This window comes from Cimex lectularius, unplaced genomic scaffold (assembly GCF_000648675.2).
Source record: "Cimex lectularius strain Harlan isolate CLEC.00 unplaced genomic scaffold, Clec_2.1 scaffold218, whole genome shotgun sequence".
NCBI classification, from domain to species: Eukaryota; Metazoa; Arthropoda; class Insecta; order Hemiptera; family Cimicidae; genus Cimex; species Cimex lectularius.
In genome coordinates, this window is record NW_019392822.1 from 322,708 (window position 1) to 343,020 (window position 20,313).

Genomic DNA, 20,313 nt, shown 5'->3' on the forward strand with positions numbered 1-20,313 from the left:
GAGAGAAAAAGAAAGAAAGAAAGAAAGAAAGAGAGAGAGAGAGAGAGAGAGAGAGAGAGAGAGAGAGAGAGAGAGAGCTAGAAAGAAAGAGAAAGAGATAAAAAGAAAGAAAGAGAAAGAGATAATAAAAAGAGAGAAAATTTAAGAAAGAAAGACATCAGTAAAGAGAGAAAGAGAGAGTGAGTGAGAGAACAAGAAAGAAATAAAGATCAAGAAAGAAAGAGAAAGTGAGAGCGAACTTAATTCTGCAAAACATGTTGCGATGTCATTTATGGTGAAATTTTTGAACAGAAATGGGCTTAGTAGAGAGGGTTGATGAATAAACTGAGGTGGCAAGAAATGGGTAAGATGTTACATATCCCAATTTGGCAATTTGATCTGCCCACTAAGGAATCCGATATCCATCGATTGCAGGTTGTCAGTTATCTTTCAGCCATAAACGGCTTATCGTGCTTCACCCTTTTCGCCAATTGGGTAACTAACTACCTCTACGCCATAGACTACCCGTTTTTCCGTGCAGTTGTCCGGCTGTGCAGACTTGGCGAAACGTCGCGGCTCCAAAACGCTCGCCCTGGAACGTTCTAGGCCGACGAGCCTAGCGTATGACGATATTAAAAGGTGCGAGCGTGGGCGTCGGAGATTGAGTCAGCGGATCGTAGTGGGGATTCGTAAAAATGTCAAAAGTCCAAAAGAGAGAAAACAAGAAGAGGGAAAGGTGGTAGTTTGGTAGTGGGAATGTAGTGCGTGGGGAGTTAAGAGGCGTTGGGTGACGTAATATGTGCATGCGCACTGCTCCGCCCCTCTTCTCGCTTCGTCAGCCGAGTCTATTTAAATCCATTTGTGGCCTCGCCTTGCAGATCAGTCGGTGTTTCACTCTCGTTTCAAGTCTTGTTCGAATTCTTGTATTCGTCCTCGTCCGTTTTCCAATTCTCGAATAATTTCGATATTGCGAGAAGGTTCAGCTCTCAAATCTCGTTTACATGGCTGACGGTGGTGTTAAGAGAAACATCCCAATCAAGTTGGGCGAATTTAGCGTCTTGGACACGGAATTCAGCAACATCAGGGAAAGGTTCGACGCTGAAATGAGAAAAATGGAAGACGAAATGACCAAATTCAGATCCGAACTCATGAACAGGGAATCCAACTTTTTCAAAACGACCACCAGGTAAGAACATCGCAACATTTACAAAGTATAATCAATTCAGATTTATTTATAAATAGATCTCTCGGTTTGTCTGTGAATGTGTGTGTGTGTGTGTGTGTGTGTGTGTGTGCACGGAAGAAAGTGTGTGTGTGTGTGTGCACGGAAGAATTATAAATAGCCGTCGCGGCCGCACCCCACACTCGCATTATTTGCCACATGCATGCGGCAGGAACGTTTTTCTTTAACCACGTCTAAATATATCGAGGTGGGGAAAAACCGACCCGGCGAAGTAAAATTGTTTATGATTGAGTATACACATCAATTCAATAATTTGAAAAGGATAATTCCACTCACAAACTGTTTGAGAACTATCCTTTTTCAACTATTGACCTACTCGCAGACTGTGTGAGAACTATCCTTTTCATCTATTGAACTACTCGCAGTCTATTTGAGAACTATCCTTTTCAACTATTGATCTACTCGCAAACTGTTTGAGAACTATCCTTTTCAACTATTGAACTACTCGCAGACTGTTTGAGAACTATCCTTTTCCACTATTGTCCTACTCGCAGACTGTTTGAGAACTATCCTTTTCCACTATTGTCCTACTCGCAGACTGTTTGAAAAGTATCCTTTTCAACTATTGACCTACTCGCAGACTGTTTGAGGCCTATCCTTTTCAACTATTGTCCTACTCGCAGACTGTTTGAGAACTATCCTTTTCAAATATTGACCTACACGCAAACTGTTTAAGAACTATCCTTTTCAACTATTGCCCTACTCGTAGACTTTATAAACTATCCCTTTAAGACTAGTGTCCCGGAGAACTTTTTAAGATCCCAAATCGACTGTCGACGTTTCTGAAAACTGAACATTTTCAATAAACCGACCGTAAAACGTCGAACATACTTTGCTGTGTTAGTAAGTTACTGCGACTTGTTACTTCTTCAATAGTGTGAAAAAATAACCCTATTCACAAACTCTTTGTGAACTGTCCTTTTTCAACTGTTGATCTATTCACAGGCTGTTGGTGAAGTATCCCTTTTGAGAAGTTTCAAAGATCCCAAATCGATTGTCCACTTGTCTGAAAATTGGAAAATTTTGAATCAACCTGCCTTCAAACGTCAAACATAATTTTATATTTATTAAATTACTTAGACTTCTTACCGAGAGAAGTAAAAATAGTTATGATGGAGTTTAAAATATTAGTTCAATAGTTTGAAAAGATAATCCTATTCACAAACTGTTTGTGAATTGTCCTTTTCAACTATTGACTTACTCACAACACTGTTTGCGAACTATACCTTTTCAATCATTGACCCGGAGAAGTTTGAAATATACCAAATTGACGACTGGACTGAAACTGAAAATTTTAAATAAACCAACGAGCTTTTTGGTCAGTGTTGTGCGAAAAATTAACCACAATCGCCATCACGGTCCTGCTTAAGTATTGTTAATCAGAAACTTAAAACAAATTGTACGTGCGCAAAAATAATACTGAAGGTTGATATCAATTATATCGTTATATTGGCTAGCGAACTTCATTCTGGAACAAACTGGAAGATTTTGGCGTGCGAGGGAGCTCCAGTTTCTAACGAAATTGTGATATTAAAGGCCGCAATTATATCGTGATAAAAACATTGTACATTGCATTGAATAAATAGATCTACAACACTTTTTTTGGTGACAAATCTCCACTTTTTCTGCTTTTATATTCTCGTCGTCAAACATTAAAGATTTGTCTTTGTGAATTACTGTGAGGGCCAACGGGGAGAAGTAAAAATGGAGTAAGTATATCAAATAATACATAAAAAAAATTCTACTCAGTTCGTGAACTATTCTTTTCAACAATTGACCCTCCAAACTGTTCGTGGATTGTCCTTTTTCAACTATTGACCTTCTACTCACAAACAGTCTGTGAACTATTATTTTAATCATTGACGCGGAAAAGTTTGAAAGATCACAAATCGAAAACTCGAGTAGGTCTTTCTGATGTCAATCAACAATGAGAATTAATAATAAAAGTTTAAAAAAATATATATGGTGGGGGGGTCACAAATCTTTACTTTTTCTATTTTTATATTTACCTCTTCAGTTACAGTACTGTGTTTATAAGTTACCACGAGTGCAGACTCGGAGTAGAAAAATGATGACGATGGAATGATTATATCAGTTCTACAGTTGACAAGGTTAATTTGTGACGGTTTATGAGTAGTACTATCCTTTAATAATTGACCTACTAAAACACTGTTCGTGAACTATACAACTATTGAACATTCACAAACTGTTTGTGAGTGGAACTATTATTTTTTTTACTATTGAATTGATATACTCACTTCATCATAACCAATTTTACTTCTCCGGGTCTGAATTTACATAAGTTGCAAACCCAAAACTGTGTTCGACGTTTGAAAACGGGACTATAAAAATATAGAAAAAGTGAAGATTTATGACAAAAAATATAAAACAAAAACAAAAAACCTGCCCTTGTCAACAATTAACCTACTCACAAACTGTTCAAAAAGTAAAGGTTTGTAACCTTCCCCCCCAAAAAAAAGAAATAAATAAAATAAAAATTGTGAACTATCGTGTTCAACAATTGAACTCCTACTTGTAAACTGTTTGTGAACTATCCTTTTTAACTATTAACCTCTTACACAAACTGTTCCGCTCATCATAACCGTTTTTATTTCTCCACGTCTGCGCTCACAATCACTTACTAACACAAAACAGTCAACACAGTTTGGGTACGGGTCTATAAAAAAGTAGAAAAAGTAAAGATTTGTGTCCTGATCAAAAACTGACCTCCTACTCACAAACTGTTTGTGAACTATCCCTTTCAACTATTGACCTTCTACTAATAAACTGTTTGCGAGTAGAACTATAATTTTCAACAATTGTCGGAGAAGTTCCAAATATTCAGACAAGTCGACTGTCGACTTTTCTGGAAATTTTGAATAAACCGGCGAGCTTTTTGTGTCAGGGTTGAGCGAACGAATGTTCTACCATTAACACCACGGTTGTGCGAATGTTGTTAATTAGCGCCTTAAAAAAGAAAAAAAAATATCTATGCGCTCGGCACTTTTACGTTTTGACGCCTTCTGTCTAATAGTTCTTGTAAACGATGCCTGTTAGTTTAACTAAGCGACGCTAATCTCGAGTCAAACTTTCGTTTAAATTGAACAGATTTCTTATAAAAAACATTTAGACTCTGAATTGACTTTTCCGTGTTCTGTTTGTTTCATATATATAAACTTCAAAATCGCAATCTTGAAAAAGTATTGTTTTTTGAGTTATCCACTTTTGGCCCCGAGGGTTTCGAGCATCATTCTTGGCGAATAGGATGTTTTGGATTCCGTCCGACCGACGGACGCCGATTGGAATTCGCCGTCTTGAATCCATTTTAATTTTAAAGACTTTCTTAGATGGGCTGAAGTATTTTTAGAAGAGGGAGGAATGCGATGCCCACTAGGAAAAATATAGAAACGGCATCTACGCCGGTTGACGTGGATTACAAATTAAAAAAAAAATCTTTTTATCTGATCTTTTCAGTTTTTTAAAGTGGGAAATGGTTAAGTATGTAAATATGGCATTAAAACTAATGGCACAAGTGTCTCAAGACAAACAATGACTGTTTTGCACAATGCATATAAAACACATTCGTAAAAAAAAGCGAAGATGGAAATAAACCAAAGTTTACAAATGCAAAATTGTACTGGCTGTTTTTTGTAAACCAAAGTAGAAAAATCTTCTAATAGCACGTGCTGATAGAAGGTCTATAAATATAAAATTGTCTTCACTAATGCACTTATAATTATAATACAAAGTTGTGTACAAGTGGTGTAATACAAAACAGGTGTTAAACCCTTTGTTTACAAATGCAGAGCATGAATCCGGTTTAATCCGCATCTCATTCCATGGACAAATGAAGGATTTTATGCTTCAAAGGACTCCGAAAATATCATGAAGTCGGGGGTCCGTAAATCCATTGCACCTGTTAAATATACTCACATAGCGAGTGATTATCATATATATCCGAACGTAATAAAATTATTGTCTCATTTGTAGAATCTTTTGATTGGACCCCGAGAAATATTGAGAAGGTCGGGGGCCAAGCTCTGATTCTACTCTGTTCTTTATTTTCTTTCTCACCTGGTTCTATTTCGATACTGAAGGTTGTCGGGTAAATTTGGTGTGTAAAGTTTGGTGAGGGGGATCGTTAAAAGGAAGATAAGTGATATCGAGCAGAACTGCCGTGCAAGTAGACTGACGTGGATATAAATCGTTATCGCCATAGGCTTTATTATCGATGAAGTCAGATTATTAAAAAAAATTATATCTTTCCGTGCTCGACACGGCTGGTGGAAAACGCCCATAACAAAAAATTTCCCATCACACAAATAATTATTTAGCAGGCCAAATGTAAAAGTTGAAAATAACTAATACGCTTGACAATTTGGAAGAAGTTTGGAATTTGGGAACGGTGAGAATCGAACCCGGGAACCTTACAGTGATGAGTCGCCTTGGTCAAGGTTCTAAAAAAACTATAGTTCTTCGTGAAAAGTCTTTAAGCCTTTTAAGGAACAGTTTCTTACGGGAGAGTTCGTAGGTTAATTAATTTATCCTTTAAGGCGAAGGGGAAGAAAAAAAAAACGATTTTACGGCAAAGTTATTTCTTTTGAGGAATAGTTCTTCTTTAGGACAGTTTGATTTATTGAGCTAGTTCCGTGGACTAGTTCGAACGAATTAAGCAGTTTGTGCTTTATGGAGAAGAAAAAACAAACTGTTACGATTTTAATACTAATTAATTTTGAAATTAATTACTATTTTATTTGGTTACTATTTTGATCGGGACTTGGAAATTATTGTTATATAATTCACAAGGTTGACAAATATGGTCTACTTACTACATTGAAACATATTATTTCAAATATAGTTTTTTTTTTGCTTTGCCAATCGTCCCAGTCATCTATACTGATAGCCGAGGAAAGGATTTAGTGTATCCGCCCCCGCATAACGTGTTCTGGGTCAGCTCTAATGACACCATCACACTCCACTCGCAACATTCATCTTCCCTCAATCCTATCTTAAATAGGGTAGCCGATTATGGTTAAACCGAAGTGTACTTATTGCAACCAAGACCATTCTGGGTCAATAGATAAACTATGGCAAGGGTTGGATGGCTGGTTGGATACAGGCATAGTATTTAACTTTGGAACATTTGGAACGGTCATATTCGTTTTGCCAATATTTTTTTATGACAGCTCGATTATGAGCACGAATGTCTGGTGAAGATATTCCGTGTGTGGCTTGCCCTGTACGTGCTGCTTGTTTTGTCAACAGATCAACCTCGTTATTGCGAGTGTTCAAATCGTGCCCTTTATGGATTAAATATAAATTTGTGGGGTGAACTGTGCATAAGGCTAGGTCGCTTAGCAATTGTTTTATTTCAAAATTGAATTTATGAGTTGATGAAATCTATATCCGAATTGTAACAGATAGAGGCTACGAATTAGAATTAACTGTTTAAAACGAAAAGTAGATGTTAATATTTGTTAACCTTGTGAATTATTAATTAATAATTATTATACTAATCGGGTACATTATTTGGTTGTACTGATAGTATGAACGGTTGGATGTTATACTTCTGATTTACGATTAGCAGGAAAAAATATAATGCAACAGAATAAAGAAAAACCACATTATTTTTTTTAATGTATGTGTTAAATAATAAATTTCCATAGGGGGTGGAAAATACTTAATGTGTCGATCTGTTTTTTCGGCTAATTTACCGGCCAGGCATCATCCGCCAGGCCACAAGTGTTACTTTTTTATTGTATATTTATTGTTTATTATAATTATAATTGAAGTAATTAATAATAATTACTATTTTGTATGTAAAATATAATAAATTAATAAATATAATAAAAATTATACATAAAGTTAAAATATAATAGTTTTGAAATTGATGCATTAATAATATATTTAATAAATATACTGCACTTTACTTTATTTTTTAACGAGGGTATTTCAACCACGAGGTTACGTGAAACCTTGGGGTGGCGGCGTTTTTCTAAAAAAAAAAAAAAAAAAACTCATATGAAAATAAGTCGGGTTCGAACTCGGGACTTTTCATCACACCTTACAGTGATGAGCGCCGTGTCAACGCCTAAACTGTTGCGGCCACCTACGCCGAGTTTCAGGGTTCCCTGTTCCGCTTTTTAGGGTAATGGGGAATTTTTTTATTGTATATAGCCATCAAAATATGTGTTTTGTATAAGTGAGTTTATTTATTAGAGTGAATGGGGAGGGGATGATGGTGAAATAGCATCCTCATCGCCACTCTCGGGCTGTGTCCGTAACTTGGGTCGATGACGGAATATTTATAAAAGTACCCCATCGACGCCCAATTAGATTAGTTTGTTATTGTATACGATATTGAGTAGGAGGAATATTAAGTACTCCATCTATCAAGTAGAACGAATGCATTGTATATAGGTGTGAATGTTTTTATTTGTGTGAATGTGTGTTGTTGTATTAAATTGTTATTTATTTTAAAAAAGTATTCGATTTTTGTAATGTACTACTATTATAATGCATATATAATTATCCTTTTAAAGTAATTATTGAATTGATTTTTATTATAGGTCAGTAATAGGAGGTCAGTATTATAAACCATGTTTACAGTTGCCTGTTGTAATTGTAAAACGGACGTTTTCGGACTCCTTCCTTATAAAGGCCGGGTGAGGACGGTCAGTTCGTTAAATGGAAGTGTCCGTGATCTCGTCCTTCGAACTTTCGCCTCCTCATGGGCAGCCTGTGTAGGACGATAATCCAGTCCGAGATAGGGGGAAAAAACAAGGATCAATAAATGGATTTCTTTTTTTTCCGGTCAAGTCTGTTAACCCGCAATCTGAGGCTTTTGCTGTAGAGGATTAGACTAAAAATTAAAATTCAAAACTATCAACGTTAAAAAAATATGTTTTTCTTATAAAACTCTCTTTTCTGTAGAAAACACATGTCTTGTTAAGAGGATTTTTTAATTTGCCACCTCGGTAGGGGAAGTCGTTCCATTTGAAGAATAGCTCCTTTCAGGACAGTTCGTTTCATTAAATTACTTCGAACGAACTAGGTAGTTAATGTTTTTTCGAGAATCAAAAAAACTGTGACTATTTTAAAGTGGTTTTAATTTGTTCACATAATTTTGGATTTAAACAAAAATTAAAAACAACGATAGTTCACTAAAAAACGAAGACAGGTCAATAAAGTTCTTTTTTGAGAATAGTTCGTTCGTGAAACGCACGGGCAAAGTCATTCCTTTTGAGGAATAGTTCTTATCGTGACAATTCGTTATATTAGACAATTTGAGTGAACTGGGTCAATCAAACTAGGATGTTTATGCTTTTTGGAGAAGCGAGAAATAACGGTTCCGATTTTAAAGTGGGTGTTATCTTGTTTCGTGTAATTTTTGAAAAAGTTATATTCAAACCTAGATACTTCCGAAAAATTACTATATTTCACTAAAAAGAACGACCAGCCAATACTTCTATTTTAGGCATAGTTCGTTCACCTGTAAAGATGGGCAAAAGCAGTGCTACTTTTGAGAATAGTTCCTTTCGGGACAGTTCGTTCCATTGAATTAGTTTGAACGAACTAGGTAGTTAATGCTTTTTCGAGAATAAAAAAAAACTGTTGCTATTTTGAAATGGTTTTAAGTTGTTTCACATAATTTTGGAAGGAAAAAGTTGTAATAATACAGGGTAAAAAATGAAAAAAAAATTGTAGTTCACTAGAAACAAAGACGGGTCAAAATAGATTGTTCTTTTTCGAGAATAATTCGTTTGAACCAGATGAAGTTCCCATTTTAATTAGAAATTGTCAAAAGCTGTTCCTAGATGATTCCTAGAAGATCTATAATTCACTAATAAGGAAGACTGGTTAACCATAACATTAATATATCTTTTGAGTTAGATGAATACATATTTTTATTAGAAATGGCCAAAAGCTGTAGTTCTTTTCGCGATAGTTGGTTTTATAGAATTAGTTCGACTAGGTAACTAACTATGTAATTAATGCTTTTTCGAGAATAAAAAAAACTTAATATTTTAAAGTGGATTTTTAAATTCGTAATGATTGTTTCAAGGATTTTGGCCGATTTGCCACCCCTTCTTTCTTTCCTTACTCACACCCCGCGATAAAGCTAGAGGAACTGGCCTGTCATGGAGGTGGCTCAGGGGTTGACGAGCCCCCTCTGGTTGTATATTATAATAGTTTTTAATAAATACAAAAGAGCAACTCTAAATAAATAGGCTTAAGCCCTTCCCCAAACTTTCGATTTTTGGCAGGCTCGCTAAAAAAAATAACTTTTACACTACTCCAACGCTTCCTCGAAAACAATATTTTCTATGCATTTTTCTCTTAATTTACATCATAGTTTAACGCCCTTCTTTGTAGTACACCTCGACAGTGCTACATATCATTGTCCATGTGTAAATATTACGTTTTTGCAATTAATAATTAAATCTATTTTATCAAAACTTGTGATTTATTTTTATGGTCATAGCGAATGCTAAACGGACTGGGAATTGCAATTCAAAACAAAGGGTATTGCAGTATCTCAGCGTGTGTTCAAATACACTAATAGGCAAAAAATTCCACCCAACTGATTTTTTGTTTTTTCATTTTCTCGATAAAAGAAAATTCTGCCTTTAATTTGCCTCATTGTTTTTATCAATAAATATTTGTTGATGCTATGTTTTAAATTGGGAATATCAATTAGAGGTAAACACACTTAATCCTTAATCCAAAACTTCCTTAACTAAAACTTAATCCAAATAAAAGATTTTTCAATGTTTACTTTTTACGGAATTTACAATGTTTATTCAGTCCCATTTGAATTCTGAAGCAATAAACTGTTTAGTTTTCATCTTAGTTTTCTTAATTTCAATATTTAAATTTAAAAATGCCACTTAGTGCTGAGGATGTTGAGCGTAGTGTGGCACTTATTGATAATGGACGTTCCATCATGTTTGCGGCTATTGCCATCGGAGTCCCCAAAATTGAACAGTACACAAAGAGTTGCACGGCTGGCATTTGCTCGAGAACACAGCCAATGGTCTTTTGAACGATCGGACTGCTGTACTTTTTACAGATGAGTGTAGATTTGCTCTACGATCTCCAGATCGGTGTGGAAGAGTGTGGAGAAAGCGAAATGAAAGGTACAAAGCTTGTAATTTTTCCCAGAGTCGACCTTTTCAACGTATCTCAGTGATGGTGACGGCCAGTTGCTATGTGGATGAAATTTTGGAACATCATGCGTTGCCTATCCTCGATGAAATCAGCGTCAATCCTATTCTAATGCACGATAAGCCCGTCCACATGTCGCTCGCATAGTACAAACGTACTTTCAACAGCATAACATCAGATCTTGGCCTGGCCAGCCCGTTCTCCAGACTTGAATTCCATCGAGCATTTATGGGACAACCGCAAAAGACGAATAATAACGTCCTAATGCACTCCACGATCTTGAAAGGTCTCTTCGTGAAGAATGGGCTGACATCCAGCAAAGAGACATTTCGAGGCTGGTAGGAAGTATGCTGAGGCGTCTTCGAGATGTAATTAAGTCAAGAGGTGGAAATCCGCGATATTGAAATGTTTTTATTTTTATTTTTCATTTTCCTTAGCAATTTACATTTTTTTTACTTTTCCAGACAAAGACTTTGATTAATATACAAAAATATATATAAATCAAGTTATATTACAAGTGGGTGGAATTTTTTGCCTGTCCGTGTATATCCCAGGGATGTGCACAAAATTTTCCTTTTTATTCCCAGTTAATATTTCGCAATGTATATCGTCCTGTCATTTTTTATTTCTATCAAACTGGGCCTATGTATAAATTTCTCAGTAGCATAATTATACTTCCTGATTTTAAGTGCAGTTCTGCACGAGGCAAACCCGAAAGTGTCATTGGTTTAAATATGCAAAAGGATACTGTAAATTTACGTTTTAATTGTCGTCTTTGTCACCAGCTAGTGACTGCATGATTTATAGTAACGCACTTAACAATTTCCCCTGGGATTCGTTTCACTATAGATGACTATTTTTTTTCACTTCATCATTTCTACCTGCTATTACAGCTCTATTACTCATTTCATCCTCAGATAAATCTAACGGATAAAACCCTTGTATTAAATCATCCATAACATTTTCTGGGATACTTTAAGTATTTTTTAATGATATTATTTCCGATATCTAATAACCAATCTGAAAATTAATTGGAATCTCCATCCGCACTCATATTCTTGGACAAATTGAATTGTTCATCGGGATTGGTATCGAGATGATGTAAAACAATTTTACCCTTATGGCAACAATTACCACCCGATCGACAAACCTTTACAATTTGATGCAGCACGACATCAAGAGCATAACATCCATATGTCCTACATCAAAATATTCTATATCGATCGTAATATTGCATTTTATCTCTTCAAGGCAATTTTTCGTTTTTGCATTTGTTGGACGATTCTCTTAGACCTTGATCGTTATTATTTGAAATTGCATTGAAAACTAACACGAAATAATGACCGTGAAATCTATCCTTCTTACAAAGTAATGAAAAATCGGATAGTTTCGCCGATAGTGGTTTCGTTGCTATCCCGAAAAACGTTTAACATTTCCATGTGTTTTTTAAAGTATATTGTAGACTTGTTTGGCGGCGATTAATTAGACATGAAATATTTGTTCAAAATTTATTTATATTAATGTTTGTTTTTAAAACAAACACACAGTATGTTCATCTAGTAACTTTCTAAAAAAATACTCTTTGAAAAACCTTTCGTTTTGGCCGTAAATCTTTATTTACGAATGTGTTTTGCTTGAAATCGTTTCAATCTTATCCTTAGTGTTGGTGATTATGAAAAAAAATCACACACGAGGGATTTTTAGTTGTGTGCTCACGTTTACGATTAGGCGAAAATGCAGTTGACACGTCGATTATGCAATATTGGTACAATTGTTTAGAGTTTGTTGAATCAAGGGCTACCTACTGAAATTGTTTATTCTTATGAAAACAATTTTGTTTGAATAAGAATCAGGAACAAGGGAAAAACCATTTGTAACCTCAGTCTGGTTATCCTAAACCTAACCTAGCTTTAAACAGCAAGAAGTTATGATTCCGAATTCGAATTTGCTCCTTTTATCAGAAAATTTGAAACTGTTATTAATAGTTCACAAGATTGATAATAAATTATGAAATTAAATTAAATTATGAAACTTTTGGTTTCGAATAGAGTGAATTTTAATAAATTCACAACAAATTAAATCTAACGTGAAAGCGATCAAAAAGCCTTCATAGAATAGAATATAACGTGTGAGTTTCTTGTGTCCTGAATCCCTGAGGCTTAATAATTTGTTGAAGTAGTGAGGAGCGGCCGGAGAATGAGGTAGCTTAGAAAAACACCTTTTTCATTTTGTGCTTACTTTCGACCTTTATTCGGATCATCTTCAGGGAATAATGTTGGTGTTATTTTTGTGGTGTCATATTGGTTTTGTGTTTCACAACACTTTGACAGAAAACCAATATGACACCACAAGAATAGCACTACAATTTATGCCCTGAAGACGACCCGAATAAAGGTCGAAACATCGGCAAAAAAATGAGAAAGGTGTTTTTCTAAACTACCTCATTCTTGACCGCTCCTCACATCAACAAATCAGAGAATATAACCTTCGGGACAGTTCGTTTTATTGAATTACTTCGAACGGACTAGGTAGTTAATGCTTTTTCGAGTTTCAAAACCAAAGAGGTTACGATTTTAAAGTTGATTTTAAGTTGTTTAATGGAAATTCGATAAAATTATACTAAAAACCTGATAGAATAGAAAAATTACTCAGTTCAGTAAGTAGAAGGACCGGCCAACATAGTTCTTTTTAAGGAATAGTTCGTTTGAACTAGTTTGTTCATGACCTACACACTAGATTTTTTGTGCATACATATTTTCCATTTTCCGACTCGTTTGACGTTAAAATTGAAGCACACACGTGTATGATCATACCTCGCATGACAATTACTGCATCTTTAAATCAAAATATCTTAATTTCCTTTGAATACCTTGTGCAAAACCCGCCGGGCCGTCAGCGATGTCGATGACCCTCCGTGACTCAGTTTAAAATGTCAGATCCTATGACATTTAAGGTGAGGAAGTAACGTCGAGTCATCGAGGAATATCGTTTCGTTTCCCGCCTCCCTTGAAATCCCGTTTTTAGTCTCCACTGCCAATTTGATCACTGCAACAACTGCTTACTTTTAGTATAAAAATACTAATTGTGAAAAAAAACTTGAGTATTCTATTGACAAAATTCTCAATTTTGTTTCTGGGATAAAAATATGCATACACTCATAAACACAGAAAATGATTTAAATGGAAGAATTTTGTAAGAAAAACTGATGCGGATAATTACTCTAGATCCAAAGTCTGCTAGCAAACAGAATATCAAATATTCCTCTCTTATAAATAGAGTAGTGTAGTTCTCTGTAGATTAGTATAGTCGGTTTTTTATTCCAACATTTTGCTTTATCTGTTTTTTATTGTCTATGCTCTCATTACGGATCCTGGTCATCTGTCCGAGAGTCAAGGTAAACGTTAACAATATTTCATTTCAGTGAGATTGCGACCGATGTAGAAATATATTTATTATCTGCATGAAATTTTCGAAATATTTGTCTCAAATGTTTGTCTGTTTGTTTTCAGCACAAGCTCAAATTCAGTGTCGACGAGCAGCGGAGGTCTCGGTGCGGACAAGCCTCAGAACTTGTGGTTGGAAAGTCTCAACTCTCCACTCATCCAGGAAGAGGGAGACAGTAAAATGTTGAAACTCAGGTTCGATGTCAGCCAGTACCAACCAGAAGAAATTGTTGTAAAAACTGTTGATAACAAGCTTCTCGTAAGTGTTTTTGAATTATTTTCAAATTAATTTAATAAGTACAAAAGCTGTGGAATGGGGGGGTAGTGTATGAGGCAGTCTATAACCTCCAGGACCTTTATGTTTGGAATACTAAATCATAAATCCTAAAATCTACTAAATTTTCAAGTACAAATTGGAATATCCTTCCTCCCCTCTTCTATACCAAAGTTCCAGTTCAGTCCAAGTTCCACAAAGCAATATCCTTCGTCCCATTTTCTATTCTGTATACAATGCAGACATTCCTAACTGGCGCTATCTCTCTGGGCAGCAAACCCAAACCGGGGGCCTTCAGAAACCTCCAGATCCATCTCTCCAGTATAATCAGACTCAACGAAACCCAATCTCAGAAATAACCTTTTCCCTTTGCCTCCGCTCTTCTCTAATTGACTACTCTGCTCCTCACCCAGCCACCAATGTCACCTTCCATTTGGAGCTTAACATCAATGGTCTTTGACTTACATTCGATTCAAACGAACAGAATATAAATGATTTGCTTAATCCCTAAATCTAAGAAAACACACCCCCTTCCGAATCACTACTGCCCTATATTTATTGCCAATTCATGGTAAACTTGGTAAGTAAATACTCTCCATCCTTGAATCAGGGACTACACAGAATGGCCAACTATATGCACCATCAGATGTGATCAGTCCATCCACTCCACACACTTGTGCCATTGCGTAGTCACACAGGTAGAAACCTACTACTCCACTTTAATGTGGGAGGATAAACTGCTCTCAAAGCCCTCCCTTGCCTATACCCACACACCATAGGCGACTGTATGCCAATACCGACCAATGATGGGCATTTTTGGGTTTATCATCGTATCACTTAAGAAAAAGGAATGCTCCTCAATCTCTGGCACCTGGGTTTGCAATGGAAGCTCAATTGCATTCTTCATACACACTTCCTCAACTCCTGGTCCTGATCTCACAGTAGTTGCCCATATGTCATCACCACAGCAGGAAGATGGAGTTATAAATGAGGCAATTACCCTAGCTGGGTTGCCATATGATCTCTAGTTAATGAACTAAACAAACCCCACCTTCTGATTTCTTACCTCCTATTGGTTTACAGCCAATTCTTTAAACTACTTAAAGATAGTACTTTGAAAACAAATACTCTCCAGTTTTGAACGCTCTACTGTAATGTCTGTTTAATTTGGAGTCAATGTCACCATTCAAATATTCTACAGTGCCATTGTGATGGCGAAGTTTCATCCTTTTCTTGAGTACATATCCTTCCTTGAGAACTGGGGGGGGGCTTGCTAGATGCCTGGCACCTGGGTGCTCTGGAATCTCAATTGTCATCCTTTCTCCACACTTCACCATTTTTAAGTCCTGGTCCCGAGCTCACTGTAGCTGTCCGTGTTGTCACCATAGTAGGAGGATGGGTTATGGTGGACATTATCCTTCCTTAAGAAGAAGGAGTGCTCTTTGATGGCCTTTACTTTTGAATATGTCTCGGATACTCTACTCGGTGGTTACTGTACTTAGTATATATTGCTTTCCCTTCACCTGACATGCCATTCAGACAGATCCCGTTATAGTTCACTGGACCCTCTAGATACCTACATTCCATTGAACAATTCAAAATGTAGCGAGATAATCACGACATAGTCACAAAACATAACCTTCACTTTCATTTGTACCACTCCTCACATAACCTCCAATCTACTATAGCCTCTCTCCCACCACCAAAAACCTCCATATACTATACTTAAAAAAGCCAGTTGTTCTACGCCTAAATCATTTGAAATATTGCTTAGAAATTCCCTACTTCATACCCAACCTTATCCATAAAATCACAGTTGTCCTCGAAACCGCAAGAAGTCGATACAGACGCCTTCTTAAAACCCTATACCCTCAACATATCCTGAACTCTCTCCAATAATCCTTTAAGAAGACTAATTAACCAACAGTTCCCAGGGAGGAAAGATAATAGTTCAGTGGTTTCAGTTTTGTATGTGTCAAATTATATAGTTTTTGTTTTTTTGACAGGTACACGCTAAACATGAAGAGAAATCTGAATGCAAATCGTTCTACAGAGAATACAACAGAGAATTCCTTCTTCCAAAAGGCACGAATCCCGAGTCAATCAAATCTTCACTGAGTAAAGACGGAGTTCTGACAGTCGAAGCTCCACTTCCTGCTTTGGCCGGCCCAGACAAGCTCATTCCCATAACCCAACACTAAATAAACACCGAAAAACACCGCCATGAGGGCTCATTTATCCATATTTAATTTTTGTATATATAATTAATTATATTTTTGAGTATTAGTAACACTGAGAGAGAAAGGGAAATTACAATAGGATTGGCTTTTCATACTTGGTTAAATCTGTCCAAATCACTCTTCAGTCACAAATAACAACCACAATTATCATTTTGAATATAAGTATAATAAAACAAATTAAACAATTATTAGTTGCTAATTTACATTTAAGTATTCGTATTATACTTATTAAACTGGGATATATATGGTCCAAATAAAGAAATATATATTTTAAGGGTGACTGGGAAATTAATAATCATTAAAATATGAAAACAGACTAATAATTATAAGTTAAAACAAAAGCTTTATAAATATGACTGAATTTATGTAGGTTAAGTTTTAAAACTATTCATCTACTTAATTAATAAGCCTTATTGTTCAATACTAGTACTAATAAGCTTTTCTCATCAAACCGTTTTTAAAAAACCCTCAAGTTTGATGTTTTTATAAGATCACTAAACTTCCTAAGCCTAAACCAATAAAATATAATAATTTAAATATAGTTTCTATTTTTCACTGTTAATTTATTACTGAGGGATGTTGAACAGAGTATTTAACCTAAATTGTACTTTTTTCATGTGTGAAACTGTATCCTATTGCAATTTCAGGCATTGTTACCATTACCCAAGGGGGAAAGACTAATTTTATTTTTGAGCTTTAACAGAAAATTTCTTATTATTTATCTATTTTTAACAGTCGGTAGGATGTAAAAAGTAATCAAATTTATTTTTAACAAAACATATGTACTAAACTGCAAGATTAAGAAAATTTTACTACGTTTCTTTTTCAGACAGAGAAAATTAAAGCCCTCATGGCAAAAAAGTTTTCAAAACATTTGTAATTGTTAATATTAAGGAATAAAAAATGGTTCAATTTGTATTTTGGATAATGAGAAGTGAATATTTATTTTGGCAAGTAACCTCTTTGAAAGAAAATCTAGCCCAACAGGCTTATACGTTTGTGCCTAACTTTTTTTTTAACTTAGTTTTTCAATTGTATATTCTATTTTTGTTTAACATACTTTTTATTAAACTCTGAGGTATGCAGGAGTGTGTACCATTGTAATCAGGTTTTCATAAAATGACAACAAAAAAATCGATAATATACTAGTAGAAGATAGCCTATTGGTGCTTTAGCTTAAACATTGTTTTAGTGTATCTAACATAACAGAATATATTTTAAAAAAGTTATATTTAGTTTACAAATCTGTATAACATATTGTTATATTTTAAAAACAAATATTGATTGCCTTTTTACATATTAAAATTGTTCTAAATGAATTAAAGTCTTCTATACTTATTTACAACAAAAAATATATACAAATATATATATTAAGTTTATGTTTATTATCACAAAAAATACTAAGGTACTGCCAGCTGGTTCCTAGTTCCTAGTTAAAGTGGTTAGGATTACTAGATGGAGGTTACAATTTCAATAGAGAATGGTTGTAAAACTAGTTCCTCCTACAAAGTTTTTTAATACAGCCATACTGTAAGTAGATGAGCATATTTGTTAACCCTGATTTAGTAATACAAAGAAGAGATGATGACTTGATAATAATTGACACGATAGACTTAATGTGCTAGCTGCTTTTCTACATAAAAGAATATGTCATAGGTACATCAAGGTAAGGTACAAGCAATCTTATTAAATTATAACTTCTATCCAGTTATCCTAACCTAGGAGAGCCAGATGAAGGGTTACAAATTTACATAGAGAATGGATGGGTTGTAGGTCTGGTTCTCCTATAAACTTGAAAATTCACGTTTATAGCTTTTACATAGGGAGTGTCAGTGGCCGTAACGGTTTAGATGTTGCCATGGCGCTCATCACTCTAAGGTATATGTTCCGGGTTAGAATGCAGGGCCGCTGCATTTGAACCCGACATACTTACAAATGGGCTTTTTTTTTAAAACACCGGCACCCTGAGGGTTCATATCGTTGACACCATGTTAAAGTGACGAATATGGATTGTCTCCACTTTTCACATTCGTCACTTTAACATGGTGTCAACGATATAACCTCATGGTTGAAATACCCTCGTAAAAAAAGACTTACATACATAATTTTTATAGAGTCGTACTGAAGTAGATGTTCATATTTGTTAACCCTGATTTAGTTCAAAATTAAATTATTAAAGGCTTATAGTAACTATATTGTGAATTGCCAGTCATTCTGGAAAAATTGGAATCGTTACCTTCTGTAAATGTTCAGTAAAGAGATGGTGACTTGATAATAATTGACCAAATAACGATAGTCTTAATGTGTCTTAATGTGGCAATCTTATCAAATTATAACTTCCAACTGGTTATCCTAACCTAGGATAACCATATGAAGATTTACAAATTTACATAATGAATGGATGGGTTGTAGGCCTGGTTCCTCTATAAACTCGAAAATTCACGTTTATAAAGTTTTTATAGAGTCGTATTGTAAGTAGATGCTCATACTTGTTAACTCTGATTTTGTAATTCAAAATTATAATATTGCCAAACTTCATTCTGGAAATATTGAAATCTTTACCTTCTGTACATGTCCAGTGAAGAGATGGCGATTTGATCATAATTGACCAAATATCGATAGTCTTAAGGTGTCAAATGGTTTCGACTTAAAAGAATATGCCATAGGTACATCGAGCTACGTACAAGCAATCTTGTCATATTATTACCTCCATCCTAACCTAGGATAACCACCTGGAGGTTAATTACGACATGTAAAATGGATAGGTTGTATATCTCGTTCCTTCAGTCGATACATAAATTCACGGTTTAAAACTATAAGTTTCATTACTGTAAGTAGAATTGCACATTTTAATAAAATATAAATGCTGTTGTTTGAGGAGCATAAATGGTGTACAGTGAAATGGAGCTTGTAGGAGAGTACGATTGAAAGATGAATAGATACGAAAAGTGGAGAAAAGAATGGGGGAAAACGTTCACAGTATTTACACTGAAAAATCAGTATTAAATTGATTAAAGAGAACGATACACTAGTCTACTTCTGGTAATCCTAACCTTGGAATAACCTGGTTAGGAGGTTATAATTCCGATAAAGAATCGACATCCACTTGTACCAAAAAGTTTCAGTAATGTAAGTAGTCGGTTTTGTTAACTTTGTAAATTATTAATAGTAGTTTCAAAGCCTTGATGTATGATTTTATTACTTGAAAGATGAAACAGAGATTTTCTTCAAAAATGCCTTACAATGTAAATCGATTTTCTGTTGTTCAAACTGGAATATTTTGTTGTAAGAGAGGCTTCTTTGCATTTTCTGTGAAACATTTTGAAAAGTTTGTCAGTGTAAATGCAAGACTATCAAATTCTGGGCTGTGATAGAAGGGTTCCACGGAGCTCAGTTTAGGGCCCCATACTGTTTATTTTTTAAATGTACACTATTTAAAATATGCTAGAACGATCAGTAAAAAAATTAATAAATTAGCCGAAGATAACAGTTTTTTGCCTAACCTGCCTATTTGTAACCCATCTTGACGGTGAAAAATACGGGATGAAGGTTACAATAATGATATATAATGGACGGGCTGTACATTAACAATTAATAAATTCGCAATCCTTGAAAACATTTAAACTTTGAGGATCTGTTGGTTGTATAAAAGTTGAACATTTTTCCTGCAAGCTTGAACTTAAAAATCACGGTCAAATAGTGTCAACAGATGAATGTAACTTGCCAATATGCTAATATTAAGGTTTAAGGCTAAAAGGAGCCTCTTTACCCTGTCCACCACGACAATATTGGCCTACTGTGTAATCTCCATAATGCCGATGCAAGTCAGCCTACGGAGAGACTACTACACTATCGTTCTAGTCTGAACACGACCTAGTTTAGTCTTTTAGTCAGTTAGTTTCTGTGTTGGTCTTTTAATGAACTTTCTCATATCCTGGGTATCATTCACATTGAACCGAGGCCTTA

General features: G+C 35.1%; 1 protein-coding gene across 1 annotated transcript; it reads left to right on the top strand.

Annotated features, from left to right (window-relative positions):
- Nucleotides 1-695: 695 nt before the first annotated feature.
- LOC106672036 (alpha-crystallin B chain) lies at nt 696-17,481 on the top strand. Its single transcript, XM_014403129.1, has 3 exons — nt 696-1,165; nt 13,900-14,092; nt 16,114-17,481. Exons 1-3 carry the CDS (start codon nt 981-983, stop codon nt 16,306-16,308), a joined length of 573 nt encoding a protein of 190 aa, XP_014258615.1. The 5' UTR covers nt 696-980; the 3' UTR covers nt 16,309-17,481.
- The last annotated feature ends 2,832 nt before the right edge of the window (nt 17,482-20,313 follow it).